At 35.5% G+C, this 26787-nt stretch overlaps 1 protein-coding gene across 2 annotated transcripts in view; it reads left to right on the top strand.

Moving 5' to 3' along the window:
* Nucleotides 1–26787, top strand: part of LOC136030852 (E3 ubiquitin-protein ligase UBR2-like) — a 151719-nt gene that overhangs the window by 25841 nt on the left and 99091 nt on the right. For both annotated transcript variants that reach the window (XM_065709903.1, XM_065709902.1), the window contains exons 6-10: nucleotides 4000–4197; nucleotides 6837–6977; nucleotides 11827–12022; nucleotides 18155–18324; nucleotides 21052–21206. In XM_065709903.1, coding sequence (XP_065565975.1) covers nucleotides 4000–4197; nucleotides 6837–6977; nucleotides 11827–12022; nucleotides 18155–18324; nucleotides 21052–21206 — 860 coding nt within the window. The remainder of the gene's footprint in view (nucleotides 1–3999; nucleotides 4198–6836; nucleotides 6978–11826; nucleotides 12023–18154; nucleotides 18325–21051; nucleotides 21207–26787) is intronic.

Raw genomic sequence — 26787 nt, 5'->3', positions numbered from 1 at the left:
TAGCAAATTCCTACTATCTAAACTTTTTTGACACGTCTTTTCCGTGAGCAAGTAATTAGTTAACTATAGGCTATATTAAATCCTAAAAAACACAAGTTCTTTAAAAGAAGAGTAGAGAGCAATTTTAGTTGAAACCGAACATAAATTACCCTGTAGGTGAGGGGCTCCTCGCAGGATATCTTTGGGAGCCATGTAAGGGCACACGCTCAGCAAGGAAATCAGGCAGGGTTAGTAAATAGTTAGATCCTGCTTTTAAATGTTTATATTAAATTCTATAAAAGCACAGGTTTCTAAAAGAAGAGTAGACAGCAATATAAGTTGAAACAGAACATGAATTACTCTGTAGGTGAAGGAGCCCGCCCCCCTTGAATCCCAGTTCTTAAATATTCGTACATATCTATATGTCGTTAGGTATCTATAGATATCTCGTAGGATGTGTGGGAGCCCTGTAAGGGCACATGATCAGCAAGGAAATATTGCATGAAGAACTCAATTCACAGATAAAAAGGAACCGCGTCCATAAGGGCAAAGAATATTGAAACCCAAATAGCTTATCGAAATTTGTTTCTATTTACATCTAAGGCTATTTAAATCAAACCTAAAACTTTCTAAAAGTGGTCACTTTCTTTGTTTTTCAACTATTTCCTATTGATCATAAACTAGTGTTGGATAGGTAAAGAGTGGAAGCTTTGGTGTTTTAATATTTTATAAGATGTACGTAAGGATGCAGGACGTATTTTACTTTGTAAGGATGCTCGCCTAGTTAGTGGAAAGTCCACAAGACACAAGGACAAAGCCAACTAGGATACATGCCTTTAAGAGTGAAAAGTAAGGGAAACTAAAAAAAAACTTCTGTGAAATTTCCGGAATATGCACCCATCTAAGATTATTTAGATTCAGTCCAATTTTTTTTTAAATTGGGCCGTTTTTCTAAACTTTTTTTATTTTTTATTTTTAGTAGTAGAACAATTTTATTAGAAATAAACATTTCTTAATCAATAGCACAACATAAGCGAAGCTTGCGAGGCTGTGCTAAATTCAAAGAAAATAAAGAGACAATATGGAGAAAAAGAAAATATGGAGAAAGAGAGCATATACTGAAATCAACAAAAAACATAAACAATACACTACCTTACGTGACCCCAAGACAAAAAAAAAAACAAAAAAAAAAAAAAAAAAACATAAATACATAAATTCCAAGGTTTTGAAGGTCTGTAAATAAGTAAAAAAAAAAAAAAAAATAGACCTACTTGAAATCTTTTGATGGTAAAATATTTGGGAATTGGCTAGTATACAAGACATTGGCCAGTTAAAAATCGTAGTTACAATAAAATAAATACACAACCAACCTACAGTGTTATTTTGACCTAATGGGTTCTTCTATCATAGACCCAGCATATAAAAAAATCTATGATGGATAACAGATTGCCAAAGATTGTCCTTGTCGGCCAACTGTCTAGGATAAAACGAATAGCCGGTCATCCCCGAATGGGGTGGGAGGACATCGTCAGGAAAGATTTAAGGGAAATAGGAACTTCCTGGGAGGGGTAAAGATTGAATCTGTGAATAGATTGGGATGGAGGAGGACCGTGCGTAACTCTGTTGGCCTGAGGTTGCTTGATGATTCAGTGAGTTCTTAGTAGTTGTAGTAGTAGTAGTTATAGTACTATGGAATGCATATACTCTGTTGGCCTGCTTCCCAGAAAAAAAGAAGATATTTTGAGGGCTCAGAATGCGCGCGGTGGTCATAATATTCTTCCTTGAAATCTCTCTTGAATAATTCTAAAATCCGTCGCAAGTGTTTTTTTATTTATTTTTAGTCTAAAGTAAAAAAAAAAAAAATCCGATAGGAAGATTTTTTTTAGGAATTGCTAGTGCATTGGGAGATTAAATTTTTTTATATTTTTTTTAATTTTATTATTTTTTCTTGTAACACTTCTGGTAAGTTTTTGGAGTTGATCTTAGAGATAGTCGTGAACTATAGGAAATTGACAAAAAAAAAAAAAAAAATGTGACAAAAAGTAAAAAAGCTCATTTTGAATGGATTGGAATGAAGGAGGAGCAGGCGCAGCTAATTTGGCCCCAGTTGGCTTGGTTTTGCAGTGAGTTGTAGCTCTAAAAAACAGTTACTTTTTGCTGTTTTTGCTTTTATAATTCTATTTTATATGTTTAATTTTATCATAATTCTATTATTGCTTTTATAATATAATATTATCTTGAAGAGACAAAAAAAGAGATAAATTGCCTTCTTACCCCAAACTATTCTTGTTTGTGTATTATTATGATATAACTAATAATTGCTCGCTAATTTATAGACATGCAATAATTTCTGCCTAGTTAGTGGAAAGTCCACAAGACACAAGGACAAAGCCAACTAGGATACATGCCTTTAAGAGTGAAAAGTAAGGGAAACTAAAAAAAAAACTTCTGTGAAATTTCCGGCTTATGCACCCATCTAAGATTATTTAGATTCAATCCAATTTTTTTTTTTTAAATTGGGCCGTTTTTCTAAACTTCTTTTATTTTTTATTTTTAGTAGTAGAACAATTTTATTAGAAATATACATTTCCTAATCAATAGCACAACATAAGCGAAGCTTGCGAGGCTGTGCTAAATTCAAAGAAAATAAAGAGACAATATGGAGAAAAAGAAAATATGGAGAAAGAGAGCATATACTGAAATAAAAAAAAACAAAAACAAAAACATAAACAATACACTACCTTACGTGACCCCAAGACAAAAAAATACATAAATACTACAAATGAATAACCTATGTAAAATTTATTTTAGTTAATCTGTTTCAAAAGTGTACCTACCGAGCAACTCCACACGTAAATCAGACTTAAACTGGCCAAGGCTTCCTATTTCCTTGATATCTATACTCAGTTTATTCCAAAGTTTTGAAGGTCTGTAAATAAGTAAAAAAAAAAAAAAAAAAACCTACTTGAAACCTATTGATGGTAAAATATTTGGGAATTGGCTAGTATACAAGACTTTGGCCAGTTAAAAATCGTAGTTACAATAAAATAAATACACAACAAACCTACAGTGTTATTTTGACCTGATGGGTTCTTCTATCATAGACCCAGCATATAAAAAAAATCTATGATGGATAACAGATTGCCAAAGATTGTCCTTGTCGGCCAACTGTCTAGGATAAAACGAATAGCCGGTCATCCCCGAATGGGGTGGGAGGACATCGTCAGAAAAGATTTAAGGGAAATAGGAACTTCCTGGGAGAGGTAAAGATTGAATCTGTGAATAGATTGGGATGGAGGAGGACCGTGCGTAACTCTGTTGGCCTGAGGTGCTTGGTGATTCAGTGAGTTTTTAGTAGTTGTAGTAGTAGTAGTTATAGTACTACGGAATGCATATACTCTGTTGGCCTGCTTCCCAGAAAAAAAGAAGATATTTTGAGGGCTCAGAATGCGCGCGGTGGTCATAATATTCTTCCTTGAAATCTCTCTTGAATAATTTTAAAATCCGTCGCAAGTGTTTTTTTATTTATTTTTAGTCTAAAGTAAAAAAAAAATCCGATAGGAAGATTTTTTTAGAAATTGCTAGTGCATTGGGAGATTAAATTTTTTTTTATATTATTTTATTTTATTATTTTTTCTTGTAACACTTGTGGTAAGTTTTTTGAGTTGATCTTAGAGATAGTCGTGAACTATAGGAAATTGACCAAAAAAAAAAACGTGATAAAAAGTAAAAAAGCTCATTTTGAATGGATTGGAATGGAGGAGGAGCAGACGCAGCTAATTTGGCCTCAGTTGGCTTTGTTTTGCAGTGAGTTGTAGCTCTAAAAAACAGTTACTTTTTGCTGTTTTTGCTTTTATAATTCTATTTTATATGTTTAATTTTGTCATAATTCTATTATTGCTTTTATAATATAATATTATCTTGAAGAGACAAAAAAAGAGATAAATTGCCTTCTTACCCCAAACTATTCTCGTTTGTGTATTGTTATGATATAACTAATAATTGCTCGCTAATTTCTAGACATGCAATAATGTCCGACTTGTCATCGAGCGACAGACGTCTCGTCAGCCAACTAATCAAAGACCATTGAAAGTTGTTGTGATGCCAGCTCACGTCATGGCTCATCAAGTGGGTGCCATGAGATTACTAAATTGGCTTCAACAATTGCTTGGCTGCTGTGAGGCCTTTCGGATTTTATTTAGTGACATTGCTATGGAGGTAATTTTGTCCAATATTTAGAATATAGATGCACTTTATCTAAATAACTAACCCTAGAATGCTATGGCCATCAAATGATGCGTTTTTCTATCCCTTTACGTCTTCTCTTCATAGAAAATAGGAAAGCAGACGGATTACTGCTACACATGTAAATAGCGTTTTTTAAGACGAAGTGGGAGGCTGGGTAGGGGGGCTCAAAACCCCTAGTTTATGGTCTTTGATCATGATAATTTCATTGGTGCTCTTTTCATTTCGATCTGTCACCAATTTTTAGAATTTTCTAGCTCTTTTTTAAATTCTAAAAAAATTATTTAAACAATAAACTCTTTGATGAACCTTTTTAAGTTACCGTCGCTTAATATTCTCTTATTGGAAAGTGTTTCTCATTTTGTTCCCTTTTTTTAAAAATATCTTTCTAAATTTTCAGTTTTTATGGGTTGTCTTTTGCTCGGCTGTGGAAATACGAAAGACGTTATGTGATATGTCAGTTAAAAATGAGGTATATATCGATTCTACTAAAATCAGGCACGCCCGATTTATTGGTTTGATCAGAATGCACATATCCCCTTTCGTTCTCGAGATATTCTTAATTTTATAATCTACTCAAAACGCATTATAACCAAATTTTGACTAGTTTGGAGACCAAAAAGCGTTAGGTGCACGACTCTTTCACAGTCACTAAGAATGTCAGGTCACACAAGAACCACAATGATATGGCCAGGAAGGCACGATTGGTGCTCGAGAGATATGAAGGTACATAAGGAGGTATGTTTCCAAAAACTTTTTTTGCTTCTTTTGAGCAATTAGGAAAATACCACTGAACGTGTTTCATATTTCCACTAGGCTGTAGCTACAACTGCAAATATGGTTGACATATGAAGCTAAGAAAGGAAAGGGTAGTTAAAAAAACTAGGATTTTGTCAGCCAGTAGCAAAATATAAAGACGAAAAACGAGCAAATATTTCGACAAGGATCTCCGCCAAGTAGTCCTCAGTGCTCAAAAAAAAAAAAAAAAAAAAAAAAAAAAAAAAAAAAAAAAAAAAAAAAAAAAAAAAAAAAAAACCTTTTGAAGTTAATTGAAAAAGAGAGAAAAAGATACTGAATAAAGAAAGCAGCCAGAAATCAATGCAACTTTCCATTCCATGCATTAGTGAATATGGAATATGGTGGTATTCTGATTGTTAGCCCTCCTCATCCATCCTGCTCTCTTCAAAACTGCCCTCTTCTGGGCTATGAGATTTTTACACTACCCTTTTTGAACGACAGTAAGAATTTCACGTGTTTACTTGTTTAGAATGACATCTTCTCTCTATCTTTTGTAATAGGCCTATAATTCCAACATTTCTATACATGGTCTAGAGATGATTCATTCTAGCTTCCCTATAATTTATAGCATTAATAATGAATGTAGATGATGCTAGTTTCTTCAAAACACTACCATTTTTTGTCATTATATGCAGTTGTTGTTTTGAAAAATGTGGTGTTTTTCTTATTAATGATTTTTTCCTGCATAATCTCTAACCTGCATAATTCTTATTATTGTCATTACTTTTTTCTTTCTTTCTCCTTTATACATTGATGTTGTATTACTTGTGAAATTTATGGGAGTTTTTTGGCTTAACCGTGGGTTCATTGGATAAGCGTAATGGTCTTGAACCCATGGCATATTGCAGTTACATTGTTTCCTCTTTTCTTAAATAAAGTGAGAGTGAAAATACCGTGTGAGTAATCTGCCGTTTCTCAATAACTGTTCAACCAATGTGTCCGAGCTTTACTAAATACTTGCCGAAATATTCTTTTTTTGACGGCCATTTATCATACATAGACTTATCCTAAACCCCCAAACAATAGGGTTTCAGATGCTCATAAACTGCTGAAAGTAAAAAACTGCACTTTTTAGATGTAACCCTTGGCCATGTACATCTTGGGTTTCTTTTATAAGCCTTAGATCCTATTGGCAGAAACAGTTTCCATAAATTCTACCCACGTGGGGCTTGAACCGTCTCGTATTTCTTGGTGTTATGTTAACGATATTTTGACGATATAAAAGGTATTATATAATATAAAAAGGTATAAAAGGCATTGACCTTTAAAATATAAAAGGTATAAAATGTATTAATACGATATAAAATAAAAAATAATAAAAAAAATATATATAAAAAATAGCTATTAATACGATATAAAATGTAACGATATAAAAGGTATCGACGATATAAAAAGGTCCAAACTACTGCGAAGGCATTAAGAAAGTTCTTCAGACGAGGGTTTCTGATCATGGTTGCCAACAACGTGAGAAAAAAAACTTTTCCAAGTGTCTAGAAATCACTAGAAGGGAGAGAAAAAATGGTTACAATTCAGAAATTTGCTTTACTCGAGTCTTCATTTGCTTTTTTTTACTTTTAAATTTTTGTATGGATTTTGGTTGGAGAACTTCTGTTTTTTTTTTTTTCGTTTTTTTTACCGTCTTTAAGTGTACCTACTTTAAGATTTGCGAAATTAAAAAACGAAGGTAAAGGCTAAAACATCCTTCAACGAATTAAACAACAAAGAGAAAAAATGTTGAGTATCACTAGAAGTTACTACAGGGACTTTCCTGATATTTGTCATGACGATAAGTTTATTTATTACATTTCTTTAAGGCTTCATCAAAGGAGATGTCAGTAGTAGAGGGAATATTGAACTGTGACACTCAACTCTGGAAAGCAGCCAGATCTGTATGGCATCACCTATTCATAAGTGGTTTGCTAATGGACTTTGAGAATAAAAAACGATTTGCCAAGGTTTGTTGTTTTTTTTTCTAAGGATAAGCTGACATACTAAATTAGTTATCTTTTTGTTTACATTGTATAAACCAAGACACAATACACAGAACAATAATTGACTCTAGAAATGCTTCTGAAGTAAAAATGGCTGTAGAAGAGCAGTATTTCTATTTCTGACTCAAAATTTGTTCCCAGCTCAAAGGGTCGTAAAATATGCATTGCTAATTTTTTTGACGTATATTTTCTTATAGAAAAAGGAACGTGTTTGATCTTGGGTGTCCAGTTAGCCTGAAACTTTCAGGGATAATTTTTTATGTCAGAAGGAGCATTTCGTTTTGGGAGGGGGGATTAAGTGCCTCCCAGGATAGGACCAAAAACTTGTTTCCGATTAGTTGTATTTCGAGCAATCTATTACGGATGGTTCGTTATGCCATTTATCAAATTATTTACAATATCTCAAATATAACTTGGTAAATCAAGTTGAAACATCGGTGGAATACTAGAGAGAGAGGGGGGGGAGAGGGCTTGATGGAACTTCAAATTTGGTCGGGGGGGGGGGAGCGGGCTACAGAAATCGAAATACATTGCGTGTATCCAGCTCATCGTAACAAACATGTCTGCCATACATACAAATAACAGTTCATTACAGACAAATCCTTTTTTTTTTACAGTGAAACAATAACAAAATGTCTGGCTATTTCTGTCACATATACAGTGGCCGTCATCAAATGTGGCCGTTTATATACTGACGATGGCCACTTTATATGTGATCGTAGAAAAGCCAAGAGACTCAAATATAGTGTTTGGAGGAAGTGGGGGACAGAAGGAGGTAAACATATCTAATTAAAATGAAAATTAAGTTTGTCGCTATAAGTTCCCATGGGACAATTCTTCACTGTGTCTAAATTTAGACAGTACGATCATTCCCTATCTCAACCATTTGACAAAGTCGGACCGAGATGCAAGTGCTCCGGAGAACACTTAAACAAGTAGAAACATAAGAGACATTAGAATTTTTCACGGGCAGAAAAGTCAGATTTCTCTTGAACGCCAAACTTTTCTTCACCTTTGTAAAACTAACTTTTGTAGAATCTTTAAATTAGTTTATTCCAATACATGTATAAAAATGAGTAATTATCAGTGTAGTGTTATTATTATATGTTTTTAGAAATTGCAAATTGATTTCAAAGTCTCGAGTTGGTTTCAAAGGCATTTTAAGAAAGCTTCTACCAAAATACGTGTTCCAGGGTAATATACACTGGAACGCTGATGACAGATTAAATGGGAGGAGCTATTTGTATGTGCCGATAATATAGTACCCAAAAATTACTGAGTTTGATTATACTCTATTAATTTATAGACAGTGCAATTCATGTACCATAAAGTAAGAAGAAAAATCAAGGCATTATGTGCTGCCAGGTTATAAAAATGGCGTATCTATAATGTCTTAGGAACTGCTTAGGGTATTGAGCTGAAGCTTTCAGGGAATGTCGAGGGAGACAAGTGGGTATTGAAATATAACTTGGGAGAAAAGGGTAAAGCTAAATCAAAAGGCTCTATTAGTGCATCTAGGTTGTCGAAATAACATATCTTACATATCCTGTAAACCGAAGTGGACCATTGAAATGGAAAAACAAGTTTTGAGCGCCTTTTATAAGATTTGAAATTGATTGAGGGGCAGCTCTTCCCAATGCCCTATTTTTCTATCTCCTCTAACTCCACGGATATCTGACCAACATTTTTAGATTGACATTTCGTTACAAAAAAATTGAAAGGCTCAATAATTATGTCTTTAAAGATGACATAATACACCTTCATACTCCCACAATCCCTTGGAAAAGGAGGGATGTATGAAAGGAGGGTTTACGATTAACTTGAATATTTTGGAGATTATTTGCTGGGCCAAAAAGAAATCATAACTTTTGTTGGAAGTGGGTGGGGTGAGAGTTTTAGGGGACCCGTAAATAGCCCAAAAAGCTTTGATTCCTAATTAGCTGTATTTTGAGTCAGCTCTTACGGTTGTTCGGTAGACTAAGATTCTAAGAGTATACTCTGGATACGATACGAAGACCTGAATAAGTCAAAAGACAAATCATAATTTAACAGGTCAGATGTGCACCTGATTTGTAAGATTATTTACAGTATCTTAGGAATGGCTGAAGAGATGGGGTTGAAACTTTTAGGGAGTATTAAAGGGAGGAGAATCAAGTGGATTTGTAATTTGTACTTGGGGGGAATACATAAATCAAAGTCACTGTATGTTCGGGTCGGCGAGATAGCATGTCTGCGATAGCTTGAGAATAGTTTGGGTGATGGGGTAGAAACTTACAGCTACTGCTAGAGGAAGGATGGGTGATCGTTGGTCAAGGGAAATTCAAATTTGGTCTTAGAGGAAGAGGGAGTGTTAACTAATTTTCATCTCCAATCCATACGCAAATAATGTTATTATATATAAAAAAATCTTAGGGAACCTGCAATTTATGCATGGTCAAGTAGCAAGACAGATCAAAGCTACTGTATATCCAGATTGTCGAAATGGTATATATACAACTTCTTGGGATCATCTTGGGTATTAAATTGAAACCACAATTGCTTTATAGCTTCTCCACAATTGCCTCATAACCTAACTCGGAGTAAAATTTAGCTATTCCAATAAAGTATCTGTATCTTGATCAGTCTAAGATAACCTTTATCTCTAGATGTTATCTCTCTAAACTTTTCGATTGCCTCTTCAAAATGAAGTTCAAAAGGGAAGTTCAGTTTTTTGTTAGAATTAGGCCCATAGTCTTTTTACTAGTAATATATTCAACTTAGAAATGTGTTTGATGAAGCCTTGACTATAGAGACTTTTCCAAATCTGAAAAATCTTACTAATATGTTCGATTTGGTGAAGAAATAGAATTTATCTTATGTTAACAAAAAAAAAAAAAAAAAAATGGCAGATTTGTTGAAAGGACTTGGTTTCGAACTCATTCTTTTTTTTTTTTTTTTTTTTTTTTTGATCTTGTGTTGGCGCAGTGGGTTTGACCTTAGTGTGGTAATACGGGACCCAGAGATCGAATCATGCTGCAGGAATGGACTGCAGAGCCGACGCAGGGACCTTAGTAGTCAAGAAGCGTCGTTAATCCGATACAATACTATACAATTCTAATTTTTCACCCTCAATTTATTTATCTAGTCCAATTATCTGTATGCATATAATCGAAGCTCCAGTTCTAACATATTGAATCGAATACTAGCATTTCCTGAACTTACATTCACTCTGCTTGTCAATACAATTGGTGTTCCCATAATAGTTGTTCCCACAATAGTGGGAACAACAATAGTTGTTCCCACTATTGTGGGAACAACTATTGTGGGAACTAATAGTGTTCCCACTATTGTATAACAACAATAGTTGTTCCCATAGTAGCAACCTAGTAAAGAACGAACTCGAGCCAATAGTAACCAAAAAAGTGGGTTTAAAAAAAACCATTCAGTGAGGAAAGAATCACCATTCCGAACTGATTCGTGAATGATAACTCGGCAAAATTATAGCAGTTCATATAACTGGCTTTCCTATAAAGTGAATATACTACTCGATGCCTTTTTTTATGTTCTTTATGAATATGATAATCGCTTCTACCTTAAATTGAGATTTAAGTGCTTTTTCAGCTCTTAAAAATGACGAATTTTCAAAAATTATGATAGTTCATGTGACTGACTTACCAATAAAGCAAACATACAAATTATTGCCTTTTTTATATTCTTTACGAATATAATAATCGCTTCTACTACAAATTCAAATTTAAGCACTTCTTGAGCTCTTAAAAATGACGAATTTTAATTAAAGTATTACTTATCGCTCGTTTTCCACAAAATAATACTATGTTTTCTCAGCGCCATCTTTTCCATCATTTTTGAAAAAATAATGTTACATTTTCTCAGTGCCAAAATTATTTCTAATAAGGTTAGTTTAGGTTAGGTTAAAAAGTGCTTAACTTGAATTTGAGGTAAAAGCAACTAATATATTCGTAAAGAGCAAAAAAAAGACATCAAGTGATATGTTCACTTTATTGGTAAGCCAGTTATATGAACTGCTATAATTTTACCGATAACTCATATTTTGATTAATCTTAGTGACAAAAGCTCGTCAAAACAAATAATTAAAAGTAATCCAAAGTCAAGATTGCAGAAATCCTGAATAAGAAGAACGTCTATTCCTTCCTTAGCATAGAGCTAGTCCTGATGAAAAGGGCCCTAAAAGGCCCTTGCAAAATTTCTTATATTAAAAGCAATGGGAATTGCTTTTAATATAAGAAATACTAATGAGAGCAGTAATAATAGAGTAACTACTACTATTAATAATAACAATAATAATAAAGGAAACTTCTTCTCCAGTTAAGATTTCGGAAATCACGAATTAATAAGAACGCCTATTCTCTCCGTAGGATCGAGCTAGTCCTAATAAAAGGCTACTAAAAAATCCTTACAGAAGTTCTTACATTAAAAACAATAATAATACTAATGATAACAGTAATAATAGTATAACTACTACTATTAATAATAACAATAATAATAATGAAAACCTCTTCCCCAGTTAAAGTTTCGGAAATTTCGAATTAAGAAGAGTGTTTGTTTTTATTTCTTGCAGTGAGCCAGTTAAGAAGGGTCCTAATAAAAGTGTCAGTCCTTATAAGTCCTTGATAAAATAATATAATATAAGTCCTTTATAAACTCCTTAATAAAAGAACAAGTCCTTATAAGACCTGAATATAAAGGAAAACTATGGTGGTTTTGCGTGTTTAATTTAAAATTACTAACCAATATTATCACTTCTACATTGATTGTCTATACAGAAAATTTATCACGTTTTCCTTTATCTTAGATATTTACCAAGTATTATAACGTCATGATGAAAGATTTCATCAATGATGATCATGACCATAGCTACTCAATCAGTTCCCTCTCTGTTCAGCTGTTCACGGTACCAACGATTTCGCATCATTTAATCAGCATAGATGACGTACTTGCAATTTTGTTGCGTTTCTTCACGTCTGAGTGTGAACGCCGGAGAAACGATGGTAATTATTTTTTCTTGTTAATCTTGTATGTTTTTGCGTCGGTGAGTCAAATTAAAAAAATGGAAGTGTACGTTTTTAGAAGAAACGTTCATCATATCTTTAACTCCCCTATTTATTCAACCAAACTCCCTTTAGACCTTACAGTCCTGATATTTTCATAACACCCATGAAATTACGATATTACTCAACGTAAGGAATTTGAGGACTCCGCCCTTCATCTCTAGAAATGATTCTCTCCGAAGTACTTAAAGACAATCTCACACGCAAAATTTCTAAAGTTCTAAATTGCAAATTTTACACTTGTGAATAGCAAATATTGTGAGCACTGCGTTAACGGAGGAAAAAAAATGTAAGCTCCGTTAGGTCTATAGATGAAATGGAACGTCAAAAAACAGTCCAATGTAAGATACTGACTCTTAGTTTTGCAATACATTTCAAAGAGACATAGTTCAGAGTGGTAGTTTTAAGTGGTAGTTTAAGTGGTAGTTTTTAAGTGGTAGTTTAAGTGGTAGTGGTAGTTTTGCAATACATTTCATACATCGATTAATTTACTTGTTATAAATCGCAGGTTTTAGACTTAGGAAAGCAAATATTATGAGCCTGGTGTTAAATAGGCCCATAAACCAAATAGAACATAAAAAAAATAGTCCAGTGTAAAATATTGATTCTCGGTTTTGCAGTATATTTGGAAGAGACCTAGTTGAGAGTGTAGGAAAAGTGGCAGAAACCGGTGAATTGACCTGTTCTGAAGCTCAACTCTTAAATATGGAAATAACTAATAATATAGGAACCCTGAAATAAGGGCTCCTATATTATTACCATATTATATATTATACATATTATATTATATTATATATTATTACTATAATATATAATAATATAGGTTAACTAGCTCTATTGGCGTAATGGAGCATCAAAAAATAGTCCATCGATGGAACTTGGTTCTTGGTTTTGCAACACGTTTGAAAGAGGCATAATTCAGAGGAAGACAATTACTGAATAGGAACGAGTTGATCTATTTTTAGTCGCAAAGCTGTGACTTGAAAATTGTCAACATTATAGGCTCCTGTTCTTTAGGACCCAGTGTGAATACAAAATATGCTGTGAAAAATATCATAAGCTCAATACTCGATGCAAAAGAGACAAAAAAGTATAAACTGCAGAGTAGCTATGAGAAAGCTAAACGTAAAAGTTTATGCATATCACATGGGAAAAATAAAAGTTGGGGGAAATACTGAGTCGGGTATGCGTATTCGTGAAAGACTGATTTCCAGTTTATTCCAAAAAATAGAATATCCTGCAATGTTCCAGCAACTTCAATTCTATAACTTTATCGGAATTGCAAAAGTCGATTATAGAGTCGAGTTAATTACTTTGTGTAATCAGTTAACTAAAAACAAGGCAGGAGTGGTGACGTTTGACTATGAGCCAAAAACACAAGTATTTAAACTAAAATTTGTTGATACCAATGACTGGTGTATACTTAATGACTTTGGAACCCTGAAATTAGTGACGATGTTTAAAGAGAGAATCAAACTTACTGCAATTAGAATGGTTTCTATAGTTGAAGAGTATTATGAGAAAAATCGAGTGAGGCAAACTTTAAGAAGGAGATGAGTTGAGTAGACCCAAAGTATTGTGAATAAAGTGTTGAACTGAATAAGGATCGTACTGAGTAAAAACAAACATAAGAAACAGGAACACAGGGAGAAGACGTTTTTTAACAAGGCGAAGAGAAATAATGAAGAGATTAGAGTCGACGATTTGAGGTCTAGAAATCATGCTTGGATTTTTTTCAAAGAAAAGGAATATACAGAAAAGTTATTCTTTTATCCTATGACTTTCACCAGGTTGATGTTCACCAGCGCCAGAAAATTGGGCAGGCTGTCGGATTAGCGCTTCTTTGATTGGTCATGAGGTCGTTTTCAACCGGCTATAGGAAGCTGAAAGTCGTAGAAAGGCTTTGCGGCTAGATCTGGTGGCGTTCTAAGCAGGAGTCAAAACCAACGTGTGGTTTGTTGGTTTGTTTTGGTGGAAAACTGAGATTGATTAGTGAGTTGGAGGAACGTTTTGTTGCTAATCAACTCGAATAATTGCAGATCTTCTATCCTTCTTAGGTTCTTTGACTGAAAAGCGCCTAGGGATTTGAGAATTTTTGCTAATAATATTTGCTGAATAAGGATCGTACTGAGTCAAAACAAACATAAGAAACAGGACCACAGGGAGAAGACGTTTTTTAACAAGGCGAAGAGAAATAATGAAGAGATTAGAGTCGACGATTTGAGGTCTAGAAATCGTGCTTGGATTTTTTTCAAAGAAAAGGAATATACAGAAAAGTTATTCTTTTATCCTATGACTTTCACCAGGTTGATGTTCACCAGCGCCAGAAAATTGGGCAGGCTGTCGGATTAGCGCTTCTCTGATTGGTCATGAGATCGTTTTCAACCGGCTATAGGAAGCTGAAAGTCGTAGAAAGGCTTTGCGGCTAGATCTGGTGGCGTTCTAAGCAGGAGTCCAAACCAACGGGTGGTTTGTTGGTTTGTTTTGGTGGAAAACTGAGATTGATTAGTGAGTGGGAGGAACGTTTTGTTGCTAATCAACTCGAATAATTGCAGATCTTCTATCCTTCTTAGGTTCTTTGACTGAAAAGCGCCTAGGGATTTGAGAATTTTTGCTGATAATTGCCTTCTCAGCTATGGAAGGGATAACAGAGCCGACGAGGGTGTTGCAAATCCATAGATTTATTGTACAGTTGATGTTTGGTTTTCGCCAGGGATAACGCTTCATCCTGTCCATAGCAGAATGGCAATGGAATTTTCGCTTACAGCCCAGAAAGAAGTGACCCATCAGCTAGGAATTATGAAAGTCAAGTAGTTGATTTTCAGAGCAACTTCAACGCTAGTAGTGTTTTCTAGGTGGACTCGAGAGCTACCACCAGGAGAAGTTTTATGACCACGAGTTTTGTCTTTTTACAGTTCATGTGAAGCATATAATGTCGTGAGTCGTGGGAGCTTACGGCTAAAAGAAATTGCCACATAACATATGAATTTCAGATGCCGTGTGAGGCAGAAAATTCTGGTCCTGCTGCAGGTACAAGTAAGAAGTTATATGAATTCGAACTTCTGCTGCTTCATCTCGAAGGATTAAGCTTGCTTGCAATAGTTGCTAAATAGAGATTGACAATATGGCTAAGTCATCTGAAAATTCAGTTTTTAAGATGACAATATACAAGGTTGAGCCCGAGTTTGAGACGAGAAGCACGATGACATTGCAGAGTTCTGGGCTCACTACACATCCTTGGTGTATTCCCTCATTATCTAGAAGAGTGTGCTGTCCTGGCTGTTCAATTGATCGCATCTTTCTGTTCCATGGGTTGTAGCCTTGAAAGTCTGCTATGCTTTTCTGGGAGGCCAGTTTGTTCAAGCTCTATTATAGGGTGTCCTGGTCATCTGAATGAATCGTAACACGTGAGTCTACTAAAACAATTTTTTTTGTTTATACTCCGTGGCCGTTTATACTATTTATCGAATCGTGAAAACCTGTTTAATGGTTGAACAGTCCGACATAAAGCGAGCTTGCTTCGGTTAAGTTGCTGATAGTGTTCCGAAATTGATCTAGCAAGACTTGCGTTTTCCGATGATATAAAACAGGATTTTTCCTTGGCAGTTTGTGCAGTCACTTGTAGAATCCTTCCTCTTCCTTAAGGAGCTGGTGACACCCCTCTGCCATTCTTCCGTAATGATATCAGTTTGTCGAAATATAGAACACAGAGTGTGGAGGGACCGGAGCAGTGTAGACTTGGTATGTTTTAGTATCTCTGGGCTTAATCAGCAGGTGTCAGCAGTTTTATTATTGTTTTTAGCTGTCGTTCTGCATTCCCATTTCCCGAAGGGCTGAAAGGTTTGTTTTGAGGAGCATTAGCTTCAGGTCTTTGACACCTTGATTGACTGAGTCTATCATCCGAAGGTGAGGACGATTTAGAATCGCTGGGGAGTGAGTGGAAGTGGTCCTATCACCGTTCAAGACCAAACCCTTCGTCAGATAGGAGTGTCCCATCCCCGGACAGGACAGGTCCAAGGTAGGAGTTTTCTATTCTGTTAGTCCCAGAGATGCTTAAGTGTACTGCCATGTTATTCTCTTAAGTAGATATTTCGATTTCTTCAGCTTTCCTTAAAACAAACTGGGTTCTGTCCTGGTGAATCAAAGATTCATCCCTTTCGTCTTTGCTCTTTGGTGTGCAGTGTTTCACTGGTTAAGCGATTTTCTTCAGCGAAACTCATGTTGCCAAGTACTACTTGTGCTGTGACTAACTGGCTCCTTTAATTTTCGAACATCTGCGGTGACGAATTTTCAGTATCGCTTGCCTTAGAGGTGAAGCTGGATAACATCGCAGACAAGTGCGTGGCCTGTGTTTTCAAGATCTGCAGACCTGAACGTTCTTCATTTCTTGAGCGATTACTCCCAGCGTTTGGAGGTAATAACGTGATCGATCGTCTTCATTGTGTTACTTTCGCGACTATACTACTTACTCTGGTGGATAGTATTTTGTTGGAAGTAGGTATTTGTTGTGATAAGGTAATTGGATCGACACAGTTGAAACAAATGATGACCATTGTCTTTGATCGGTTTGGATAGGAGCCAGAAGTATGAAAATTGATACAGCCTAATTTTGGAAATATGCAGTGAAAAAGATAAAACTCGACTTGAAGTAAGCTCACCTTGATAACCTTCTGTGCTGACCGAAATGAGCCAAGCAGGAAGTAAGAAAAAGGAAAGTAAGTAAGGAAGCAGCGTTATTCTCGCATATAGCACTAATAATTTTAATGTATTTGTCTGGTATACCATACAAGGATAAGACTTTCATTAAAGCTCTTCTATCAACAGATTCGAACTCATGCAAATAATTTGTAGAACTGAGGACTAAAGGTGTTTGACAACTCCGGCACTTCTCAATTATTAACCTAAGAGTGAAAATTTGGCCGATTCATCCTCTAACTTTTCTAAAAATGCACTCTTCTTCTCTTATAACCTGGTCTACAGGATCTTTCAGTCTAAAAAGTATCATATTAGTAAGTAATTTAATACCTACAGAAACCAAACTAATGCCTCGATAATCGCCCCACTCACTCTTATCACCTTTCTTATAAAGTGGTTTAATTAGGGTTTTCCTAAAATCGCTAAGTGGTTCCTCTTTTTCTAAAATTATATTCATAATCTTCAGTAGCTTATTTCTAACCTCTGAGCTGCCATACTTAAGAAACTCATTATCACACTACCAGCACCTTGGGCCTTATTATTTTTTAACCCTTTTACTACTATCGCTAATTATTCCTCACAAAACAAGTCTTCCTTCACATCCAAGGTATCAAAAACTTTTTCATTTTCTTTATATCTTTTCCTGCATCTTTATCTTGGTTTAGCACATTTTCAAATGTTCTGCCCTTCTCTCTATCTCTTCCCTTATCACTAATTGCGCGAGGATGTACTTAATTTTCAGTTATTTCATTAGGATATTGTTAATTCTAAATCTGAAATGTGAAATACAATAAATTTTTACAAAAAGCTTAGGACAGTGAATCAGAGTAATGCCTGCTGGGTTTGTTATGCTAAGAGAAAACATGTTTTAGAACACACCAGCAATTTCTGAGATGTAATTAAGCAGATTTATAGCTTAGTTCTGTGAGGCACAAAGAAATATTCAGTTTTGGCCATGGCTGTATTTTGATACTTTGAAAATGTTAAAATTCACTGACTGACTTTTATATTGAATTTGAAGCCTTTATGACATATCTCTATTTCACAGCGATAGATTGTGGGTAACTTATTGCATTTTTTCAAGCTCTGTAATCATTTCTCTGTCAGCAACTGAGATCAGGTATGTATTTTATTACCCTAATTCTGTCATTTACACTAATTAAATTTATTTTCTTATTATTACGCCGAAAAATCGCCAAGGGCCACCAAGCGCTAGATGGTGTTGCTAGTTTTTTTTTGTCGACGCTAGCGCCAGTTCCCACTCTTACAAGTTTCCCTCACTCTTTGGCTCACAGCCTTCAAGAATGAAAGCCAATATAGTGACTTTTGAAAGCCAATTTAGTTTTCATTGTCTTATAGAAGTCATTTTTCTTTCAGAGGGCAAATTATCGTTTGAACGTAACAATAGTGCGCTGAGACGTGCAATGTACGTATTGTATGATTTAAAGTATCTGCTTAGTTCGAAGCCTGAAACTTGGAACGAGGAATTGCGTCGAGGTTTTCTGCACGGATTCGATTTACTGGCTAATCTTCTTGGCTGGATGCAGGTATATTACTATTTCCTGTTGACTCTCTTGAACTGATGTAATATTTAGGAAAGGAATGCTTTAGTTGTTAATTCTTTGTGCTCTCTTAAATTTTATGTTTAAATTTAAATTTTTCTTCTTCAAATATAAAATTAGATTTTGGACATAAACTAGAAAAATTTATCCATTTGAGATAAACGTGGGAAAACAATTTTTACGAACTTTTTATTCTTATACTGTCCGTTTCTATGCCTATTCACAGGCTTATAATGTCCGTGGGCTTTTTAGCCTGTATGCAACCGGTTTGGTCGGTTTTATGTCACACTCCCCAACTCACTCGGGCTTATGGTCCTCGCAAATCTGGCCCTGTATGCCTGTTATCAAGACTTCACATATGTCCTTGTTTCGGATGATGCTTGGGCCTCTGCCTCTCACATGTTCATTCTTTCAATCTTATTTTTCTGCTTGTAACCTTGTTCTTTGTGATATTGTTTGCAACTCAAGAGAGTTGCCATCCCCTCGCTTTATTTTTTGCAGTATTTCTAGTTTTTTTTGTACCAAAATATGGTACATATTTTTTTTAAGATTATAGTAGGTTTTGAAGTCATAAAAGTAAGCACTCCTTAATACGTCTTATTATTAATACCAACAAATCTCCCATGTTCCTAAACATATGCGACAATCTCGATGACGACATGGCAAGCTTATAGACTGTCAATCGTTGTATTGGAAATTTAAAAAAAGGAAAAGGTAGGCCTGCACTTATATGCTTTATTTGCCAATCAATGTTCGCTCACTGTTTATAATCCAGAGAGCTGTGATCCCTAACTGTTTCATAACTCAAGAGCGTAAGAACAAAACCCACGAACCACTTTCAAAAGGTTTCAGGTAAGATTCAAAGTAACTTAAACCTTTGACAGAGTCCAACTTCAGTAAGTCTAAAATAAACAAATTTTAAAGTTGTTTTGTATTACACTAATTCTGACGGGTAAAGGTACACATTCAAATCTCAATAGGTTTAGTGGTTTTCGATTTCTGTCAAGATTCAGTTTAGTGCTGTTGTTTGTTTTTTTTTTTTTTGGGGGGGGGGAGTTAATAGGAATGACTATGTAGAGCAGTATAAGAAATAAAGAAATAAGGAATGTCAAGTTAAGGAACATATTTGCTTAGAGTGGATTCAGGGAAGTATCAGTGAGTTTCTGAGCATCTGGTCAGGTTCAGTTTTAAGAATTTCTGTTCTAGCCAGGATTTTGAGATTAGATTCGGGAATGTTTCAGGTATAACTCATGCGGCTGTGTGAATGGGTAAGGTTGGGAAGTTGGACCCTTGAAGTCCAGGCTCACTTTCATGAGACTGAGGGTGTCAGGCAAGAACTATCAGGTCTGAAAAGTCCTCAGTTAAACTGTTTTAGAATTTGTTAGGGACAGACAAGAGGCTTAAAGGTGGGGAGGGGGACTCTCAATTTTGGGTGTGTGGGGGGGGGGGGTAAAAATATTTCGTATCCGATCTTCCTAAACGTTTTTGCTGTATAAGTCTAAATAGGACTCAAAATCCGTTAAAAGTTAAGTCGTAAGAAAAATCAAATGACTATATCAAAATCATATATTTGTAATATCTTGAAAACGGCATAGGGTAAAGGCAAAGAATGCAGCAACTGGACTTTACACTCCCTACCAGCGGTGCTGATTTCTGTTTCATGGCCCTTCAGCAAGATAGTGCAATTAGAGGCTGGGGGTCTGCAATCCTGTGCTTTTCCTCACCCTTCCTGTTTACTACCCCCTCTATTTCTCCAGGTACCCATTTAGAGCTACGGCCTAGGAGACCAACCTGAAGATTCCATAGAGTTTGAGGAGCCAAGTTGGGCTGGAATTTTGCTGGGAGGTATAAGTAAATCAAAAGGCACTGTGTATCCAGGTTATCAAGATAGCATATCTGCATTATCTTTGAAACAAACTAGATATTGCCTTGAAACTTTCAGAGCGGTGGAAGGGTGAGGGGCCAGGGGGCTTCTAGATTTGTGTTTTAAGGCAGAGGATAAGGTGATTTTTATCATTTTTTTATGTCTTTGATTCGGCTTCAAGTTTTTGCACTATAAGCCACTGTGAAACTTAGAATTTTTTCTTAGTGAGGTTGTGGTGTAAATCAACTGACCTAATGTGTACCCAGGCTATCAAAATATAGTGGGCTTTTGGATTGATGTCTGTCTTTAGGAATTTGAGTCTGGTCATGTTCAGTTTCAGAAATTCCAGTTTGAGAGAGTTTCAGATAAAAACTATGGTATTAGGCAAATGAGCAAGGTCTGATAGATCTTCGTTTAGGCTATTTTAAGAGTTTATCAAGGGTAAACAGGAAATAAAACAGATATTAGTAACAGAAGATTTGGTACCTAAACCCAAAAGGGAAAACACATGCTGTTCAGATTTAGTGTGTGGGGGTCTTAGGACTGTGTCAACTATGGTACCCTAGTGACGTATTCACAAGACTGATGTGTAAGCATTAAAAACTATTTGAAAACATCCACGTTTTTGGATTTGGTTTTTTGCCGTTTTTCTGCACTTCTGCAGTTTCGCCAGTTATGCACTTGATATTTGCGTTCAAACTTGTTTATTTGCAGCTTAGATAGAACAAACATACTGCAAATGTTTTTCATCAGAGGTAAACAGGCAAACGGTAATTTTATACCCCGGTAATTTTATACCGGTAATTTCATCACATGTCACATGTTATAAATTTTCTATTATTCTACAGGGCATGGATGCAACAAAACGACAAGTTGGCCAACACATGGAGTTTGAACCTGAATGGGAATTTGCTTTCAACCTCCATTTTAAACTTGCTCCTGTTCTATCGTTGATCATTGACTGGTGTGGCACCGACAAGAAGGTACTCACTAAGGTCTACCGGTAAGAAATATGAATCACCATTTTTTTTTGTTATTACATTTGTAAAGTGATAGGGTATCAAAATCACATTCTAATCATCTAATGAATAACGTTACATACCGTTACATAACGTTAAATATCGACCGTAATATATAACGTTATATACTAGTAGACTAAGGTATACAGGTAAGAAATATGAATATCCATTATTTATTTTTTGCTATTATATTTGTGCAGTGATAGGGTATCAAAATCGTATTCTAAACTTCTATTGAATAACGTTACGTAATGTGCTCTATATTTTTTATAAGAAGGTACTTACTAAAGTCTACTGTTAAGAAATATGAATCACAATTTTTTTATTTTTACTTTTATGTTTGTAAAGTGATAGAGTATCAAAATCACATACTCAGGTTTGTGATGATTTTTTAGCCAGATTAAAGTTAAATTGAGCTTGATTGAAAAAAGATTAATGGCCTTTTTGAATGTTAACTATCTCAGAAATATAATAACAGTTCATAATGCTCCGGTACCAGAGGCTATGGGGTGCTGTGCCATTCATGATTTTTCTTTTTGACTACAAACTTCGCTTCTAGAAAAATATGGCCGAGGCATTTTTCCAGTTTTATTGGAATATTTGTTGTTGTTGCCAGGAGCCGTATCTATAATATATACTACTACTACTACTAACAACTCACCATAGAACCAAAATCCCCAATGACAACACCGCTGTGTGCGCTCCCTGTCAATTCAAATCTGTTAAAAGCCTTCCTCTTTAAACCCTCTTAGAAAGTTCCCATTTCCTTATCTTTCCTTACGACTTCCTCCCGCCAAAACTGCCGACGGCCTGATTTTCGTTTAGCCTTAGATGGTTGGCCGAAAAAGACAATCTTTGGTAATCTGCCATACTTTATCCGAAGAACGTGCCCTAGTCATCTCAACCTTTCTCTCATTATAGCCCTAGCGAGTAGGATTGAACCATTTCGCACAGCCTACTATTTGAAATAGGGTCAGTCAGTCGGGTACCCAAAACAATCCGCAGGCAATGTCTCTGGAAAACATCCAGCAAATCCTCCTCCGTTTTTTGGAGCGCCCATATTCAAAACCATACTTGACCACTGTCATCGCAATAGCTTTCAATATTTTAATCTTGATTTGCAGACTTATTTTCATATTCTTTTGAACTTTGTTCAACTGAAAAAACACGCTGGGTCTTGGCTATTCTACTTTAAATATCTTCACTGCACTCACCATCTCTACTAATAATACTGCCTAGGTAAGTGAAGTTGTCCACTTGATCGATCTTTGCGTTACCCATCATCACCTTTTCATTATCCCTTCTTCCTAGCCTTGGCGACTTTATTTTCTTAACATTCATTTTCAAGCCTATTCTAGCACCCTGAATTCTACAAAATCATTCATTTTATCACATTTTTATCTAGGATGCTTAAGTCACCAGCATGATCTAAGTCCAGGAAATTTTCACTTCCTCATTTGAATTCGTGTTCTCCCATTGCCTTTGCGGTGCTGCTTAAGACAAAGTCCATCAAAATGATTCATATAAATGGGGATACAATACAACCCTGCTTAACTCTTGGTTTAATACGAAACCAGCTATTAACATTATTTCCTACCTAAACTGCAGCAGTGTTATTCTCGTACATAGCGCTAATCACTTTAATGCTTTTATCTGGTATACAATGTAAGAATAAGACCTTCACTAAAGCTCTTCTATCAGCTCAATCGAACGCTTCGTCATAATCTATAAAACTGAGGACTAAAGGTGTTTAATGGCTCAGGCACTTTTCGATTATTAACTTAAGAGTGAAAATTTGTTTCATATATCCCCTACTCTTCTGGCCGAATGGGTTGGTGCGCTGGATTCGGGATCCCTTGTCTGAGAGGACACGGGTTCGAATCCCAGTGTACCCAATTCTTCAGTTTGGGACGAGGGTCAGTGGCGTGACTCTGTAAGCTTAGCCAGAGTCGACCCAGCTCTAAATGGGTACCTGGAGAAATCTGGGGAAGGTAAACAGGAAGGGTGTGCGAAAAGCATAGGACGGCTGGCCCCCAACCCCCCATTGCACTTCCTGGCTGAAGGGCCAAGAAACGGAGATCAGCACCGCCGGTACGGACTGTAAAGTCTAATGCCGTATCCTTTACCTTTTTTACTTTTACCTACTCTTCCTAAAACTGCATTTTCTTCTCTTTAAAGTTTGTCTTCAGAATCTTTACGACACCATCAGTGACTTCGCAAAGTATTTTTCTATGAGCTTTGTTGTTGTATTAGGTTTTTCTAAACCAACATTTTCTTACACCAAGTCTCTGGTAACACTGTCCTTACTAAGTTTTGAGAACTAGGCCTAAACACAGTGTTTGCAGCTGTTCCTAGCAAATGAAAGGAAACTGTGAAAAATGTCTGCTGGTATTATAGAGGACAAGTACAACGAGCTTGCCAAAACAGATCCTGTCTGTAGTCTGTTATAAAATACACCTCTATGTGTGTAATAAATAAACTTATCTTGCGCAAAGGCTGCCGGATTTAGATTTATTTTCTTAAATGTTAGCAGACCATTAGTCAAACTATCTTTATTTAGAGTCAAAAAATGTTTTAATCTGCTGTTAGTCGATATTTTGCCTTTGATAATTGAAATTTGTTGTTATATTACAGGTACCAACAGCAGATTTACCTGCTGTTGGCCTTATGGCCATAATCGTCTATGGTGTTCCCAAATTTATTGAGATACTAACCAAAAAGCCTGTTAATCAACAAAAAATAAAAAGAAACTGCAGCTAGTCCAAAAATACAGGTAAATACCAGCATAAATTTCCGTGAAATCGGTGATTTTGGTAAAATCACCAAAACAAAATGGTAAAAAATTAGCCATAATACTAGCTAAAGAGGCTTTAGGACAACACACATGAGACCTAGCATATCCTCTTTTCTAGGGGCTGGAGGAATAATTTTGTTCCTTGCCCCAAATATGAAATTATTTTTAAAATTATAACTATCTGTATTTAGAGTCAAAACCAAAGAGTGTTGGTAACTTATAAGAGTAGAACCTTCCAAAACTGAGGAAGGTCTGTCTGAGGAAGGATATTAAGGCCCTTTCTAGAAGTCAAAAGTGATCGGAGGGCTACTAGCCCCCCCAAGGCCTCTTTTTCCTCAAGTGCATCAGATCAAAATTTTGAGATGGTTATTTTGTTCAAAATAATTTATAACACTACTCAAAAATAGGGTAACCTTTCCAGTTTGGAAGGTTCCGAAACTAGAGTGTTGTTAACTTATAAGAATAGAACCTGTCAAAGGAAAAAAAGAAACAACGACGCCATCTAGCTCTTGGGATTATTTGGCTTTTTACAACTACAACTAAAAGTCCCAGGGTCGTGGAGGGCATTTAATGTCATCTTGATAATACGGGACCCAGAGTTCGAACTTAGCTGTTGCAACACACTACAAGGTCGATGTAAGAACCATAGTCAAACAGTTTGTGGTAACGAACTGTAAGTAAGGAGCGATCCGGCTCAATAGTAACCGTAACTCTAAAAAATGGAATTTTGATACCAATAGATATATCATAAGAATTCGAATTTTATACTGATTTCGAATGCATAAGTTTCATTGAGTTTAATCTTACCCATCAAAGGCTACGAGTCTGAAAAAATTTGCCTGATTTTTGAAAAAGATGGAAAACCCCCTGAAAGTTATAGATTCTGAATAGAAATCGCACTCCAGCGGGTTCAGCCTATCAAAGAACCCTATTGTAGAGGTTTATTGTAGAGATCATGGATGCATGTTTATTTGTTTTTTTTTGTGTTTTTCCTAGGGATGATAGTATCGATCCAGTGGTCCTAGAATGTCGCGAGAGGAATCTTTTGAATCGAAATTAAAAATTCTAGTGCCCTTTTTAAGTGACCAAAAGCATGAGGGAAACTAGGCCCCCTCTCACGCCTCTTTTTTCCCAAAATCGAACGATCAAAATTTTGAGATAACCAATTTTAAAAATTGTTCATCATAGTTGAAAGACCCTAACTGTGGCTTTGGGGATATCATGTCCTCCCACAGCCCCTGAGGAAGGTCTTTAAGTTACAAAATTTGCCCATTGCTTACGTAGAGTATTTATTATTGGGAAGTATGCATACATTTTTCAGAGGGGGGGGGGTCTGCTGGTGGAATTTTTCACGGAAATAGTTTTCAATGGTGAGGGAAGTTTCCAGGGGGCGAATTTTTCAGGGTAAATTTTACTCTGGTGGAATTTACCAGAATTCCTATACGAAATTCTTCTTAAGTCTCGCTTTCTCATTGCCAACTAAATTTTACCCTTCGAAATGTTAAGGGTAATTGTCCAGGCTAAATTTTACCCAGGATTTTATTGTCTAGAGAATAAATCCTTGGAGAGGAGGGATTTTTCCGTGGAGGAGTAGCCAGATTTCCTGGAATTATTTAAAAACAGTCAAAAATTAAATTTAAAAAAAACAAGTTTTTCAACTGAAAGTAAGGAACAACATTAAAACTTAAAACGAACAGAATTATTACGTATATGAGGGGAGTTACTCCTCGAAAACACCTCGCTCTTAACGCTAAAATTTGAATTTTGTCCTAATTCTTTAAGAACCACTCCTGGAACACTATGCTCGTTTAATCAGAACAATAAGAGGCTTAAAAACTTGTTTTTTTTTTAAATTTAATTGTCTAGAAGCTTCAGTAATCCATTACTAACTCTGGCTAATTTTGCCTTAGTATTGCACAAAAAACTGCCAGGAAATGCCTAACGCTAGATGACGTTAGTGATTTTTTTTTCTTTGACACCAATACCAATTTCAACTATTGTGTGCTACCAATATTCAACATCTTTAGACAAGTTGATGCTCCTCTCCTGAGTCACTGAGTCCGAGGTCATGAAAATCCTTAAGCTTATGAAACATGACAATTCTGAAGCGTTTAATAGTTGTTTTTTTAACCCTGTGAAAATCATTATGCCTGGTATAACGACTATATTTGCACATATAAATTTAATATTTCAGACAAGAGTTTTTCCCACTTCTTTAAGATTTCAAAAGGTATTACTCTACATAAAGGAAACGACCCTAATTATCCGCCTAATTACCGCTTGGTTTTAATACTGTCTGTGTTTTCTAAAATTACAGAAAGAGCGTTGTATATTCGGATGTACAGTTGTTTTGATTTTCAGGAAATGCCTAATGCCAGTTTCAACTATTATAAGCTACCAATATTCTTTTGCCAATACCAGTTATCCTTAGATATCCAGTTATCCCTCATATGCCTTGATAATGCACAAAACGAAAGAATTTTCTGGTACTTACCTTGATCATTCGAAATTAGATTACCTAGTTTGGTTTTTCCACAAAAATTTGAAATGGTAGCGGAAATACACATGATATTAAATAAGTAAAATAATTTTCAAAATACTTTGAAACATAGTTTGAGGCACAATGTAATTCCAGGAGGGCAGAAACAGATTTGTTGCAAATACTATAGTTTTGTGAAATACACAGCATCTATTTAATCTGGTTATATGGCAATACTGTCGAATTTAGTTTATTTGATACCGCTAAAAAAAACGTGAGAGCTCTTAGTTAA

This window comes from Artemia franciscana, chromosome 9 (genome assembly GCF_032884065.1).
Source record: "Artemia franciscana chromosome 9, ASM3288406v1, whole genome shotgun sequence".
In the NCBI taxonomy this organism is placed as follows: domain Eukaryota; kingdom Metazoa; phylum Arthropoda; class Branchiopoda; order Anostraca; family Artemiidae; genus Artemia; species Artemia franciscana.
Note: the sequence above shows the minus strand (reverse complement) of the source record. Positions and strands in the feature narration are given on the sequence as shown.